Source organism: Salmo salar, chromosome ssa14 (assembly GCF_905237065.1).
Source record: "Salmo salar chromosome ssa14, Ssal_v3.1, whole genome shotgun sequence".
NCBI lineage: Eukaryota > Metazoa > Chordata > Actinopteri > Salmoniformes > Salmonidae > Salmo > Salmo salar.
The window spans coordinates 62338112-62350699 of NC_059455.1; the positions used below are offsets into that span (position 1 = coordinate 62338112).

Consider the following 12588-nt stretch of genomic DNA (forward strand, 5'->3'; position numbering starts at 1 on the left):
AACGCTCAAATCAACCCTACTCCTCGGGCTGAGAGTCCAGAGTGCACTCTGAATTTACAAACGGACAATCTGACAACGCTCTGAATTTACAAGCGCACTCTGGCACTCCAGATTGAATTTAAGAACACACCCGAAGTCGTAAAATGTCTAAATAGTAATTTGTTACGCTAACTAGCTAGCAAGAGGTTGCATAGCAACAGCATCAACTTCCGGTAGACAGACGAAGAGCTTGTACGCTCAACTGAAAGGATACTGTTCCTTTACAGTATGCTAAAATGAACTAATACACTGCTCAAAAAAATAAAGGGAACACTAAAATAACACATCCTAGATCTGAATGAATGAAATAATCTTATTAAATACTTTTATCTTTACATAGTTGAATGTGCTGACAACAAAATCACACAAAAATAATCAATGGAAATCCAATTTATCAACCCATGGAGGTCTGGATTTGGAGTCACACTCAAAATTAAAGTGGAAAACCACACTACAGGCTGATCCAACTTTGATGTAATGTCCTTAAAACAAGTCAAAATGAGGCTCAGTAGTGTGTGTGGCCTCCACGTGCCTGTATGACCTCCCTACAACACCTGGGCATGCTCCTGATGAGGTGGCGGATGGTCTCCTGAGGGATCTCCTCCCAGACCTGAACTAAAGCATCCGCCAACTCCTGGACAGTCTGTGGTGCAACGTGGCGTTGGTGGATGGAGCGAGACATGATGTCCCAGATGTGCTCAATTGGTTTCAGGCCTGGGGAACGGGCGGGCCAGTCCATAGCATCAATGCTTCCTCTTGCAGGAACTGCTGACACACTCCAGCCACATGAGGTCTAGCATTGTCTTGCATTAGGAGGAACCCAGGGCCAACCGCACCAGCATATGGTCTCACAAGGGGTCTGAGGATCTCATCTCGGTACCTAATGGCAGTCAGGCTACCTCTGGCGAGCACATGGAGGGCTGTTGCGGCCCCCCAAAGAAATGCCACCCCACACCATGACTGACCCACCGCCAAACCGGTCATGCTGGAGGATGTTGCAGGCAGCAGAATGTTCTCCACGGCGTCTCCAGACTCTGTCACGTCTGTCACGTGCTCAGTGTGAACCTTCTTTCATCTGTGAAGAGCACAGGGCGCCAGTGGCGAATTTGCCAATCTTGGTGTTCTCTGGCAAATGCCAAACGTCCTGCATGGTGTTGGGCTGTAAGCACAACCCCCACCTGTGGACGTCGGGCCCTCATACCACCCTCATGGAGTCTGTTTCTGACCGTTTGAGCAGACATATGCACATTTGTGGCCTGCTGGAGGTCATTTTGCAGGGCTATGGCAGTGCTCCTCCTTGCACAAAGGCGGAGGTAGCGGTCCTGCTGCTGTGTTGTTGCCCTCCTACGGCCTCCTCCACGTCTCCTGATGTACTGGCCTGACTCCTGGTAGCGCCTCCATGCTCTGGACACTACGCTGACAGACACAGCAAACCTTCTTGCCACAGCTCGCATTGATGTGCCATCCTGGATGAGCTGCACTACCTGAGCCACTTGTGTGGGTTGTTGACTCCGTCTCATGCTACCACTAGAGTGAAAGCAACGCCAGCATTCAAAAGTGACCAAAACATCAGCCAGGAAGCATAGGAACTGAGAAGTGGTCTGTGGTTAACACCTGCAGAACCACTCCTTTATTGAGGGTGTCTTGCTAATTGCCTATAATTTCCACCTGTTGTCTATTCCATTTGCACAACAGCATGTGAAATTTATTGTCAATCAGTGTTGCTTCCTAAGTGGACAGTTTGATTTCACAGAAGTGTGATTGACTTGGAGTTACATTGTGTTGTTTAAGTGTTCCCTTTATTTTTTTGAGCAGTATAGTATATAGTATGTAGTATATACTCATTAAGTATGTAGTATACAGTATGTTAGTATGGATATTCAAACACAGCTCATGTCTTCGCAGTGACCGTACCAAAATAGTTAACACCATTCAGTTAGACTGGTATAGCATTGCTTTGGGGATATCTGGTGTGTGTGTGACTTAGCCTCCAAGGACAACATTCATTTACCACATTATTTATAGGCTAATCCCCCTGCACTGAAGTGGTAGCTTCCACTTGAGCCACATACTAGAAATCACCCAGTTTTCATAGCCACACCAATATTACAACTTTAATTTTCAAACAAATAAAGGTACATTTGAAACATGTGAAAAACTATATAGAAATCTCAATTTTACAGTGCCGAAAAATGAGAAATTGAAAAACATTTTCAATTTAAACGAGTGGATCAGACAATTGAAAACTTGAGAAATTCAAACGAATATTATATTACTGCATTTGAACAAGTGTATTAGATTATTAGACTGATAATCGTTACATGGACTGTGAACTTATTATGATTTCCATCAAAAATAGTATTTATTTTATATATATATATATATATATATAAAAGAAATACTATTGCACAACAATATAAAGAAACAGGCTTGTTTTCCCCAAAAAAATATATCACATCAGATGGAGACGCCCGGTATGTAAATACTTCTGGGCGGAGATACGCAGGCGCAAGTGGGATTCCTTTCAAAATCACTACGACGACGTTTTTGAATCGCCATTTTAGAAAAGAAGAAGAGCTGTTCGGAACAAAAGCAGTTAGTTAGCGACATACGCTTAACGGTATATTACATATTTGGATTTTATCCAGTGATCCTACAACGCAGAAATGTCTCGGGACAGATTTAACATTAACGTTAGAGGAAATAACCGTGGAGCTGGATTTCAACGCCGGGGAGCTGGGCCTGGTGGTCCGATGCGAGGTGGAATGGGTAACCTGAATAATTTCAGACAAAACCAACACCCATTTCAAAGAGGGCCTCATCCCGGTAACTTTGGAAAACCACCCAACCAGATACGTCAGATAACCCCTCAGAAGCCTCTGCCACCCACTATTTCCCAGCCAGGCGCTCAACCGATTCGGCCACCACCTACTCCTGGCCCTGCGCTAACCATGAAGGGCCCCGTACAGCAACAGCAGGCCGCGGCCGCAGCAGCACCTCCGGCGACCGCAGCAACACCTCCGGCGCCCACAGCAACAACTCCAGCGACTGCAGCACCGGCGGCCGCACCTCCGGCGGCCGCAGCAGCACCTCCGAAAGCCGCAGCAGCACCTCCGAAAGCCGCAGCAGCACCTCCGAAAGCCGCAGTAGCACCTCCGAAAGCCGCAGCTACACCTCCGGTGGCCGCAGCAGCAGCGCCGGCAGGTCAACCAAAAATGCAGTCCCCACCTCCGAAGCCTGTTCCTCCGAAACCCGCAATCTCATCTCCCCCACCAAACCAAATGAAGAAACCAGCACTTTCATCTCCCCCACCAAACCAAATGAATAGGAACCAGCAAAGACCAGGACCAGGCAACGCCAATGGAAATGGGCATAAATCGGCACCTTTGAACAAAAAACCTGAACCTCAAACTCAGAGTACTTCAATGGAGGCCGAGGAAGCCCAGCACCCCAAGGTTAGTAAGGACGGCAGCCAGTCACGCTAACATTCCGTAATTAGCATGTTAACTAGCTACTGTCTTTTAGCTAATGTTAGATATGCAGCTGTGTTATGTTAATTACAAGTGGATCCACTGAGCTAATAAAGCTTTCCATTCAAAACGAAATACGTTACGGAGTTAGCCAGCGAACGTTAGCTAATTAAGCTAGGTGGCTAACTGTTACATGGGAGACACGTCGGCCATTTTGTGTGAGAATCTGGCGACGACGGTGTATACATTTTTCTTAATTTTTTTTATTAGGCCACGGGTACATTTCGACAATGTTACTGAAACTGATTTCTATATATGCATCCAACACGACGCAGTTAACAAGCGCATGGAAGAAGCCACTGAGAAGACGCAACTAAAAGTTGGGCCTTTTTCCTCAACTGTGAGGGGGGGGTGTAAATCGGTTGAGTAACATGCATATACCCTAGCTAGTACTAACTGGATCCTTTGTCCCCATGATCATTTCATACAAACCAAATAGCGAATCTTATCCCAACTACTTTTACTTTTTGGTTTTGTTTACTTAACTACGGTTAAGGTTAATTACAAGTAATGTTCAAGTAACACTATCATTGACATTTTAGTATTGGAAACTGAACGTTGTCTGTCTGTAGGAGTTGAGAGCGACGTTGTCATCGCTGCGCAGACCTGGGGAGAAGACATACACTCAACGATGCCGCCTTTTCATTGGAAACCTTCCCAATGATATCTCAGATGACACATTCAAGAAGCTGTTTGCTAAGTATGGCGAGCCCAGTGAGATTTTCATCAACAAAAACAAAGGCTTTGGCTTCATACGCCTGGTAAGTGCACCACACTGTAGTTGCATAACCATTGTCATTTTGGTAGTTGGCTCTACTATAAAGTAATTTTTGGTGATTTAGTGCCCTCTCTAGTTAGTTAAAGCCTTTCTACCATTCTAGGAATCCCGTGCATTGGCTGAGATAGCTAAAGCTGAGCTGGATGATGTGCCCATGAAAGGCAGACCGCTTCGGGTGCGCTTCGCAACTCACTCTGCTGCACTGTCTGTGAAGAACTTGTCACCTTTTGTTTCCAATGAGCTACTGGAGGAGGCCTTCTCCCAGTTTGGAGTGGTAGAGAGAGCTGTGGTAATTGTAGATGATCGTGGGCGCTCCACTGGCAAGGGCATTGTTGAATTTGCCTCTAAGCCTGCGGCACGAAAGGCCCTGGATCGTTGCAACGATGGCGTCTTCTTGCTCACCACGTAAGTTATATACATTTATTTGTCCACATTCAGTAGAACATGAAGCTTTCTCCTTAATGGCTCATGCTGTTGCGCTGTAACTGATACTCTTAATGTCTTAGGTCACCTCGTCCAATTGTCGTTGAGCCCCTTGAACAATATGATGATGAGGATGGTCTACCAGAGAAACTGGCACAGAAGAACCACAACTATCATAAGTAACCCTCACTTTATATAACTAAATGGCTTTAATTCAATAGCATATGGGATTTTGTGCTTGATTGGTGTGCATATTTTGTTTTCTTATTACCACACCCACAGTATACCTTTGATGTTATGCTCATTTTGAGTTGAGGTGAGAATTGGAAATATAGCTATTGTAGCCAGGTGCTGCCCGGGTGGATCTTTTCATGCAAATTGCGTCATTCCCGAGATTGCAGCATTCATGTCCATATTTACCCTAACAATGAAGTGTTATACCATTTTCTTTTCAGGACAACAAGGGCTGCAAGTAGAAAACAAAACATTTTGACATAAACTGTTGCATTCCTGAGTTTTATTGACAAATGCCAATAAAAATAAGCACAGTCAAAGCACAAACCTGTCGCAAATGAATTTGTATGAATCATAGAGCAAAACATGTAACGTTTTCGTGAGTCTCAGCTTTTAATAGTTTGTACATCTAGATGTGCCGCTAGCGGAATGCCTCGCCAATATCCAATGATAGAGCGTGGCGCGAATTACAAACACCTCCAGAAATCCAAAAAACTTCCATTTTTCAAACATATGACTATTTTACACCATTTTAAAGACGAGACTCTCCTTTATCTAACCACATTGTCCGATTTCAAAAAGGCTTTATAACGAAAGCAAAACATTTAGATTATGTCAGGAGAGTACTGTTAACCTCTCTAGGGCAGGCGGGACGAATTCGTCCCACCTACGTAACAGCCAGTTGAATCCTGTGGCGCGATTTTCAAATACCTTAAAAATCCTATTACTTCAATTTCTCAAACATATGACTCTTTTACAGCTATTTAAAGACAAGACTCTCGTTAATCTAACCACACTGTCCGATTTCAAAAAGGCTTTACAACGAAAGCAAAACATTAGATTATGTCAGCAGAGTACCCAGCCAGAAATAATCAGACACCCATTTTTCAAGCTAGCATATAATGTCACAAAAACCCAGAAGACAGCTAAATGCAGCACTAACCTTTGATCTTCATCAGATGACAACCCTAGGACATTATGTTATACAATACATGCATGTTTTGTTCAATCAAGTTCATATTTATATCAAAAAACAGCTTTTTACATTGGCATGTGACGTTCAGAACTAGCATACCCCCGCAAACTTCCGGGGAATTTACTAACAATTTACTAAATTACTCACGATAAACGTTCACAAAAAGCATAACAATTATTTTAAGAATTATAGATACAGAACTCCTCTATGCACTCGATATGTCCGATTTTAAAATAGCTTTTTGGTGAAAGCACATTTTGCAATATTCTAAGTACATAGCCCAACCATCACGGGCTAGCTATTTAGACACCCGGCAAGTTTAGCCTTCACCAAAATCAGATTTACTATTACAAAAGTTTGATTACCTTTTGTTGTCTTCGTCAGAATGCACTCCCAGGACTGCTACTTCAATAACAAATGTTGGTTTGGTCCAAAATAATCCATCGTTATATCCGAATAGCGGCGTTTTGTTCGTGCGTTCCAGACACTATCCGAAATGGTAAATCAGGGTCGTGCGCATGGCGCAATTCGTGACAAAAAAAATTCTAAATATTCCATTACCGTACTTCGAAGTATGTCAACCGCTGTTTAAAGGAATTTTATATCTTGATGATAATAATCCATAATCAATTCGCCTTGACTAATGCCCAAGGTTTGTAAGACAATGGGTTAAAATACTTAAACAAGGACTCAGCTTTCTGCAAAATGTGTCTGTAGCTTTATTCATGAGAACGTTCCTGCCGTCAGGATAACAAAACAGTCATTATATAGTTCTTGCTTACTTACGCACATGCATTTACACACAATCTGTTGGTGACCTGCAACCCCCATAAACTTCTCACACTGTTTATCACCTTCTGGCTCAGCCTGTTCCTTTCCTTCAAGGTTAGGAACTCTCTGAAGTTTTACTCCCTTGACCTATCTGCTTCTCTAGCTCTCTATACTAATTGCATACACACATTTCTTTCCCTCTCCAGTGGTTGCTGGACTTTCCGGAACTAATCAGACCAATCGATCCCTACATTGATCATTACATTGATTATTCATTAACCCTGCTGTATGACTAATAATTCATCATGGTTTATCTATTCATTTACCTTTATTAGATAATTCTCTTATCAAGTACCTAGCCAGAAATAATCACACACCCATTTTTCAAGCTGGCATATGTCACAAAAACCAAAACCACAGCTAAATGCAGCACTAACCTTTGATCTTCATCAGATGACACTCCTAGGACATTATGTTATACAATACATGCATGTTTTGTTCAATCAAGTTCATATTTATATCAAAAACCAGCTTTTTACATTAGCATGTGACGTTCAGAACTAGCATACCCACCGAACACTTCCGGTGAATTTACTAAATTACTCACGATAAACGTTCACAAAAAACATAACAATTATTTAAAGAATTATAGATACAGAACTCCTTTGTGCAATCGCGGTGTCCGATTTTTAAAATAGCTTTTTGGTGAAAGCACATTTTGCAATATTCTGAGTAGATAGCCCGGCCATCATGGCTAGCTATTTTGGCACTCACCAAGTTTGGCACTCACCAAACTCAGATTTACTATAAGAAAAATTGGATTACCTTTGTTCTTCTTCAGAATGCACTCCCAGGACTTCTACTTAAACACCCAATGTTGTTTTGGTTCCAAATAATCCATAGTTATATCCAAATAGCTGCGTTTTGTTCTTGCGTTCAAGACACTATCCGAAGGGTGACGCACCGGCGCGTATCGTGACAAAAAAATTCAAAATATTCCGTTACCGTACTTCGAAGCATGTCAAACGCTGTTTAAAATCAATTTTTAATGCAATTTTTCTCGTAAAATAGCGATAATATTCCGACCGGGAGACCTCGTTTTCGTTCAAACACTGAAAATAGAAAATGGAGCCTTCACATGCACGCGGGCGCCCGTGTCATTGTTCTCAGAACGACCACTTTCCAAAAGCCCTACTGTTTTTCTCCCAGGGACTACAGAGTTATCATTCCCCGTTCTGGCGCCTTCTGAGAGGCTATGGGAGCCTTAGAAAATGTCACGTTACAGCAGAGATCCTCTATTTTCGATAAAGAGGCTATAGAAGGACAAGAAATGGTCAGACAGGGCACTTCCTGTATGGAATCTTCAGGTTTTTGCCTGCCATGTGAGTTCTGTTATACTCACAGACACCATTCAAACCGTTTTAGAAACTTTAGGGTGTTTTATATCCATTATATGCATATTCTGGTTTCTGGGCAGGAGTAATAACCAGATTAAATCGGGTACGTTTTTTTATCCGGACGTGAAAATACTGCCCCCTATCCTAAACAGGTTAAAAACCCGGACCCAGCCTCCCGGGTGGCACAGCGATGTTAAGGCACTGCATTGCTGTGCCACCAGAGATTCTGGGTTCGGGCCCAGGCTCTGTCGCAGCCGGCCGTGTCCGGGAGAACCATGGAGCGACGTGCAATTGGCCCAGTGTCGTCCGGGTTGGGGAGGGTTTGGCTGGCAGGGATATCCTTGTCTCATCGCGCACTAGCGACTCCTGTGGCGGGCCGGGTGCAGTGCACGCTGACCAGGTCGCCAGGTGTACGAAGAAGCAGTGCGGTTGGGTTGTGTTTCGGAGGACGCATGGCTCTCGACCTTCGCCTCTCCCGAGTCCGTACGGGAGTTGCAGCGATGAGACAAGACTGTAACTAGTACCAATTGGATATCACAAAATTGGGGAGAAAAAAGGGGTAAAAAAAAAAAACATTTCTCACCAACACCGCTCTAGCTCAGCCCCCTTTAATCACACAGACGAATGGTTGGTATCTACGGATGCAGAAATGGACAAATCCAATGCCGCAACCCACAAGTCTGTAGCTCAAACAACAAGGTTTAACCTCTCTAGGGTAGGTGGCACCAAATCGTCCCACCTACGTAACAGCCAGTGTAATCCCGTGGCGTGTTATTCAAAAACCTCAAAAATGCCAAAACTTCAATTTTTGAAACATGACTATTTTACACCATTTTAAAGACAAGACTCTCGTTAATCTAACCACACTGTCCGATTTCAAAAAGGCTTTACAACGAAAGCAAAACATTAGATTATGTCAGCAGAGTACCCAGCCAGAAATAATCAGACACCCATTTTTCAAGCTAGCATATAATGTCACATAAACCCAAACCACAGCTAAATGTAGCACTAACCTTTGATCTTCATCAGATGACAACACTAGGACATTATGTTATACAATACATGCATGTTTTGTTCAATCAAGTTCATATTTATATCAAAAACCAGCTTTTTACATTAGCATGTGACTAGCGTGTGACTAGCATTCCCACCGAACACTGCCGGTGAATTTACTAAATTACTCACGATAAACGTTCACAAAAAGCATAACAATTATTTAAAGAATTATAGATACAGAACTCCTCTATGCACTCGATATGTCCGATTTTAAAATAGCTTTTCGGTGAAAGCACATTTTGCAATATTCTCAGTAGATAGCCCGGCATCACAGGGCTAGCTATTTAGACACCCAGCAAGTTTAGCACTCAAAGTCAGATTTACTATAAGAAAAAATGTTATTACCTTTGCTGTCTTCATCAGAATGCACTCACAGGACTTCTACTTCAATAACAAATGTTGGTTTGGTTCAAAATAATCCATCGTTATATCCAAACAGCGGCGTTTTGTTCGTGCGTTCAAGACACTATCCGAAAGGGTAAATAAGGGTGACGCGCATGGCGCAATTTGTGACAAAAAAATTCTAAATATTCCATTACCGTACTTCGAAGCATGTCAACCGCTGTTTAAAATCAATTTTTATGCCATTTTTCTCATAAAAAAGCGATAATATTCCGACCGGGAATCTGCGTTTAGGTAAACAGACGAAAGAATATAAAGCATTCGGTCGACTCGGGCACGCGCCTAAGCCCATAGTACTCTGATCGGCCACTTGCCAAAAGCGATAATGTGTTTCAGCCAGAGCCTGCCTCGATATCGTTCAGCTTTTTCCCGGGCTCTGAGAGCCTATGGGAGCCGTAGGAAGTGTCACGTTAGAGAAAAGAGCCAAGATGAAACACAACTTCTCAGACAGGCCGCTTCCTGCATGGAATCTTCTCAGGTTTTGGCCTGCCATTTGAGTTCTGTTATACTCACAGACACCATTCAAACAGTTTTAGAAACTTTAGGGTGTTTTCTATCCAAAGCCAATAATTATATGTATATTCTAGTTACTGGGCAGGAGTAGTAACCAGATTAAATCGGGTACGTTTTTTATCCGGCCGTGTCAATACTGCCCCCTAGCCCTAACAGGTTAAGAAGGGTTATAACTCCAAAACGGGCATGTGTTAAGGTGGGACTCGTTGGGCTAAAGTGCTTACCAGATGTTGTGTTGACAGGCGCTGTTAAAAATCCATTCCAGTTGATTTTCTGATAAAATGATTACCCATGTTGAGTACCCCTCTATGTACTTCTTGGTTACTACTTTCTATTCTAACAATTTGTGGCTGCAGGGAGCGGGAGGAGCCACCCAGGTTTGCCCGTCCTGGCACGTTTGAGTTTGAATACTCTAAGCGCTGGAAGTCCCTGGACGACATGGAGAAGCAGCAGCGGCAGCAGGTGGAGAAGAACATTCGCGAAGCCCGCGAGAAACTGGAGGGAGAGATGGATGATGCGTTCCATGTGCACCAGGCCAACATGATCCGCCAAGGCAAGTTTAGCTTGGGACAGATGACCACTTTTCAAAATAGAAAAGCAGTTAGCAGTGTCTTACATGTATGTTCTTGCACTCTGTTTAGATCTGCTGAGGCGGGAGGAGGAACTACGGCGCATGGAAGAGATGCACAGTGCGGAGATGCAGAAGAGGAAAGAGATGCAGCTCAGGTATTGAAACTTGTTTGAGTCACTGTTTGTTCCACAATTTATTCATTGGAGTGTTACTGAAACTTTGCAGTGTGCATAACAGGCAGGAGGAGGAGCGTCGCATACGCGAGGAGGAGATGCTTCGCCAGAGGGAGATTGAGGAGCAAATGCGCCGCAAGCGTGAGGAGGCCTACAGAAGTGGCAACTTCATGGACAATGTAAGTTAAGTTAAGCTGAGCAGAGTATCATACAACCATTCAGATCTTGACATTTGCAACTGAGCTGTGTCTTCTTACTGTCTTGATTTCAGAGGGATATGAGAATGACTCAGGGTGGCGCCATGGGCATGGCTGGTGAGTAGTATCTTATAACAATTTGTTTTCATGAATTGTAATTTGTGTGTTGTGTTCTTGCAACCCATATCTTGATTTTCAGCTTGACCCAGAAATGTGTTTTGAAACGGGAGTACGGCGTTTGACTGCTTTTCTAAAAGCATATGACAACATAGCACCACCTTAAGGGCTGCCCTGACTCTCATTTTAATGTATGACGTGTAGTCCTGTTGTCCCTACTAGACAATCAATTTGGCTCACCCAACCAGAAGTTCCCCATGGGACACCAAGGCATGGGGGGACCCAGCGCTGGGGGAGCCATGATGCCCAACGAAATGGTAATGTATTCCAAATGGATTCCAACACTAATAGGGCCCAGTTGAGTGTGGGTTTTTCCACTGGTTGCTGTAGTTGTCATCAGGGAGAGTGAAGTAGATGGTTTTGCTCCAGTTGGCCAAGTTTGGAAGCGTGTTGCAGAAATGAAGCTTGTTTGCATCTTCTGAGGCGTCTCTGCCATGTCGGGATTAAATTTGTGCTCAACAGCTGTTTTCAGCAACAGCATGTTCCCTCAGTTCCTCTACTCGTATTTCAGCTGAAAATAATCAACCTGTACTAAACCCGGTGAATTGCGTTCCAGTGCTTTCTCAAAGCTCCTACTTTGTGTAATGGACCAGTTGCAAGCCCTGTCTTGTGTGAGCCAGACAGGCACTTTTTCTTGGCAAGTGGAAAGATGTCACCCGGCAGCATTTTTTTGTGGCAATTTGTGGATTTATTTTTTTTTTTTTAGTTGGAGTACTTTCCCATACTCTCATTGAACTTCATGCTATCACATGAAATGGTACAGATGCTGTCTTGGTGTAACCTGGAAATATTTTTAGGAGCCTCAGTGTGAAAAGTGAACTTCCTGCAATGTTCTCTTGTGGCATGGATTGACTACCTAGTTGTTGTAACATTTCCCCAGCCACCACCTTGTCCAAGCAATTCAAATGAGGGGTTTTAGTACAGGTTGCTTAATGAAGCAAATGTCTCTTGACATACCATTAAGCAAATGGGTGAGCTCCTTAGTGCATCTTGCATAACAAAATATGAAGAACTGAGGATGACAGGCTTTGCTTTGACTGCTTGGAAACGTGTGCTATTTGTACCCTGTGGGTGAAACTCTCTAAGGCCCAGAATGTGATGAAGGCATCCGCATTAGGCCTATGGCAGGCAGGTGTATTAATGTCCTTTCTATGTTATAGGCTAAATGCAATTAATAAGTTGACCAGTTAAATATCTGGTAACTTCCTTAAATGGTCTGACGCAAAGCTCTTAAGTCCATTTTAAAATGGATACAGCTTGCGGTTTGTATCAGTTAAGTTTTTATACTGTCAAGGATCTATCAATTTGTGTAATGGCACACGGCCGCTTTGACGCAAGGGTGGCAAAACAA

General features: G+C 43.3%; 1 protein-coding gene across 4 annotated transcripts in view; it reads left to right on the forward strand.

Annotated features, from left to right (window-relative positions):
- The first annotated feature begins 2574 nt into the window (after positions 1-2574).
- LOC106570021 (splicing factor, proline- and glutamine-rich) overlaps positions 2575-12588 on the forward strand; it is a 28267-nt gene continuing 18253 nt past the window's right edge. For 3 of the 4 annotated variants that reach the window (XR_001320599.2, XR_001320600.2, XM_014141909.2), the window contains exons 1-9: positions 2576-3494; positions 4142-4330; positions 4451-4752; positions 4854-4949; positions 10476-10672; positions 10761-10845; positions 10928-11042; positions 11135-11177; positions 11400-11494. Coding sequence is in view for 2 of the 4 variants with exons in the window: in XM_014141909.2 (XP_013997384.1) it covers positions 2706-3494; positions 4142-4330; positions 4451-4752; positions 4854-4949; positions 10476-10672; positions 10761-10845; positions 10928-11042; positions 11135-11177; positions 11400-11494 (1911 nt within the window). In the remaining 2 variants the exon portion in view is untranslated. Of the gene's footprint in view, positions 3495-4141; positions 4331-4450; positions 4753-4853; positions 4950-10475; positions 10673-10760; positions 10846-10927; positions 11043-11134; positions 11178-11399; positions 11495-12588 lie in introns of all 4 variants that reach the window. The other variant, XM_014141908.2, reaches the window with a different exon arrangement.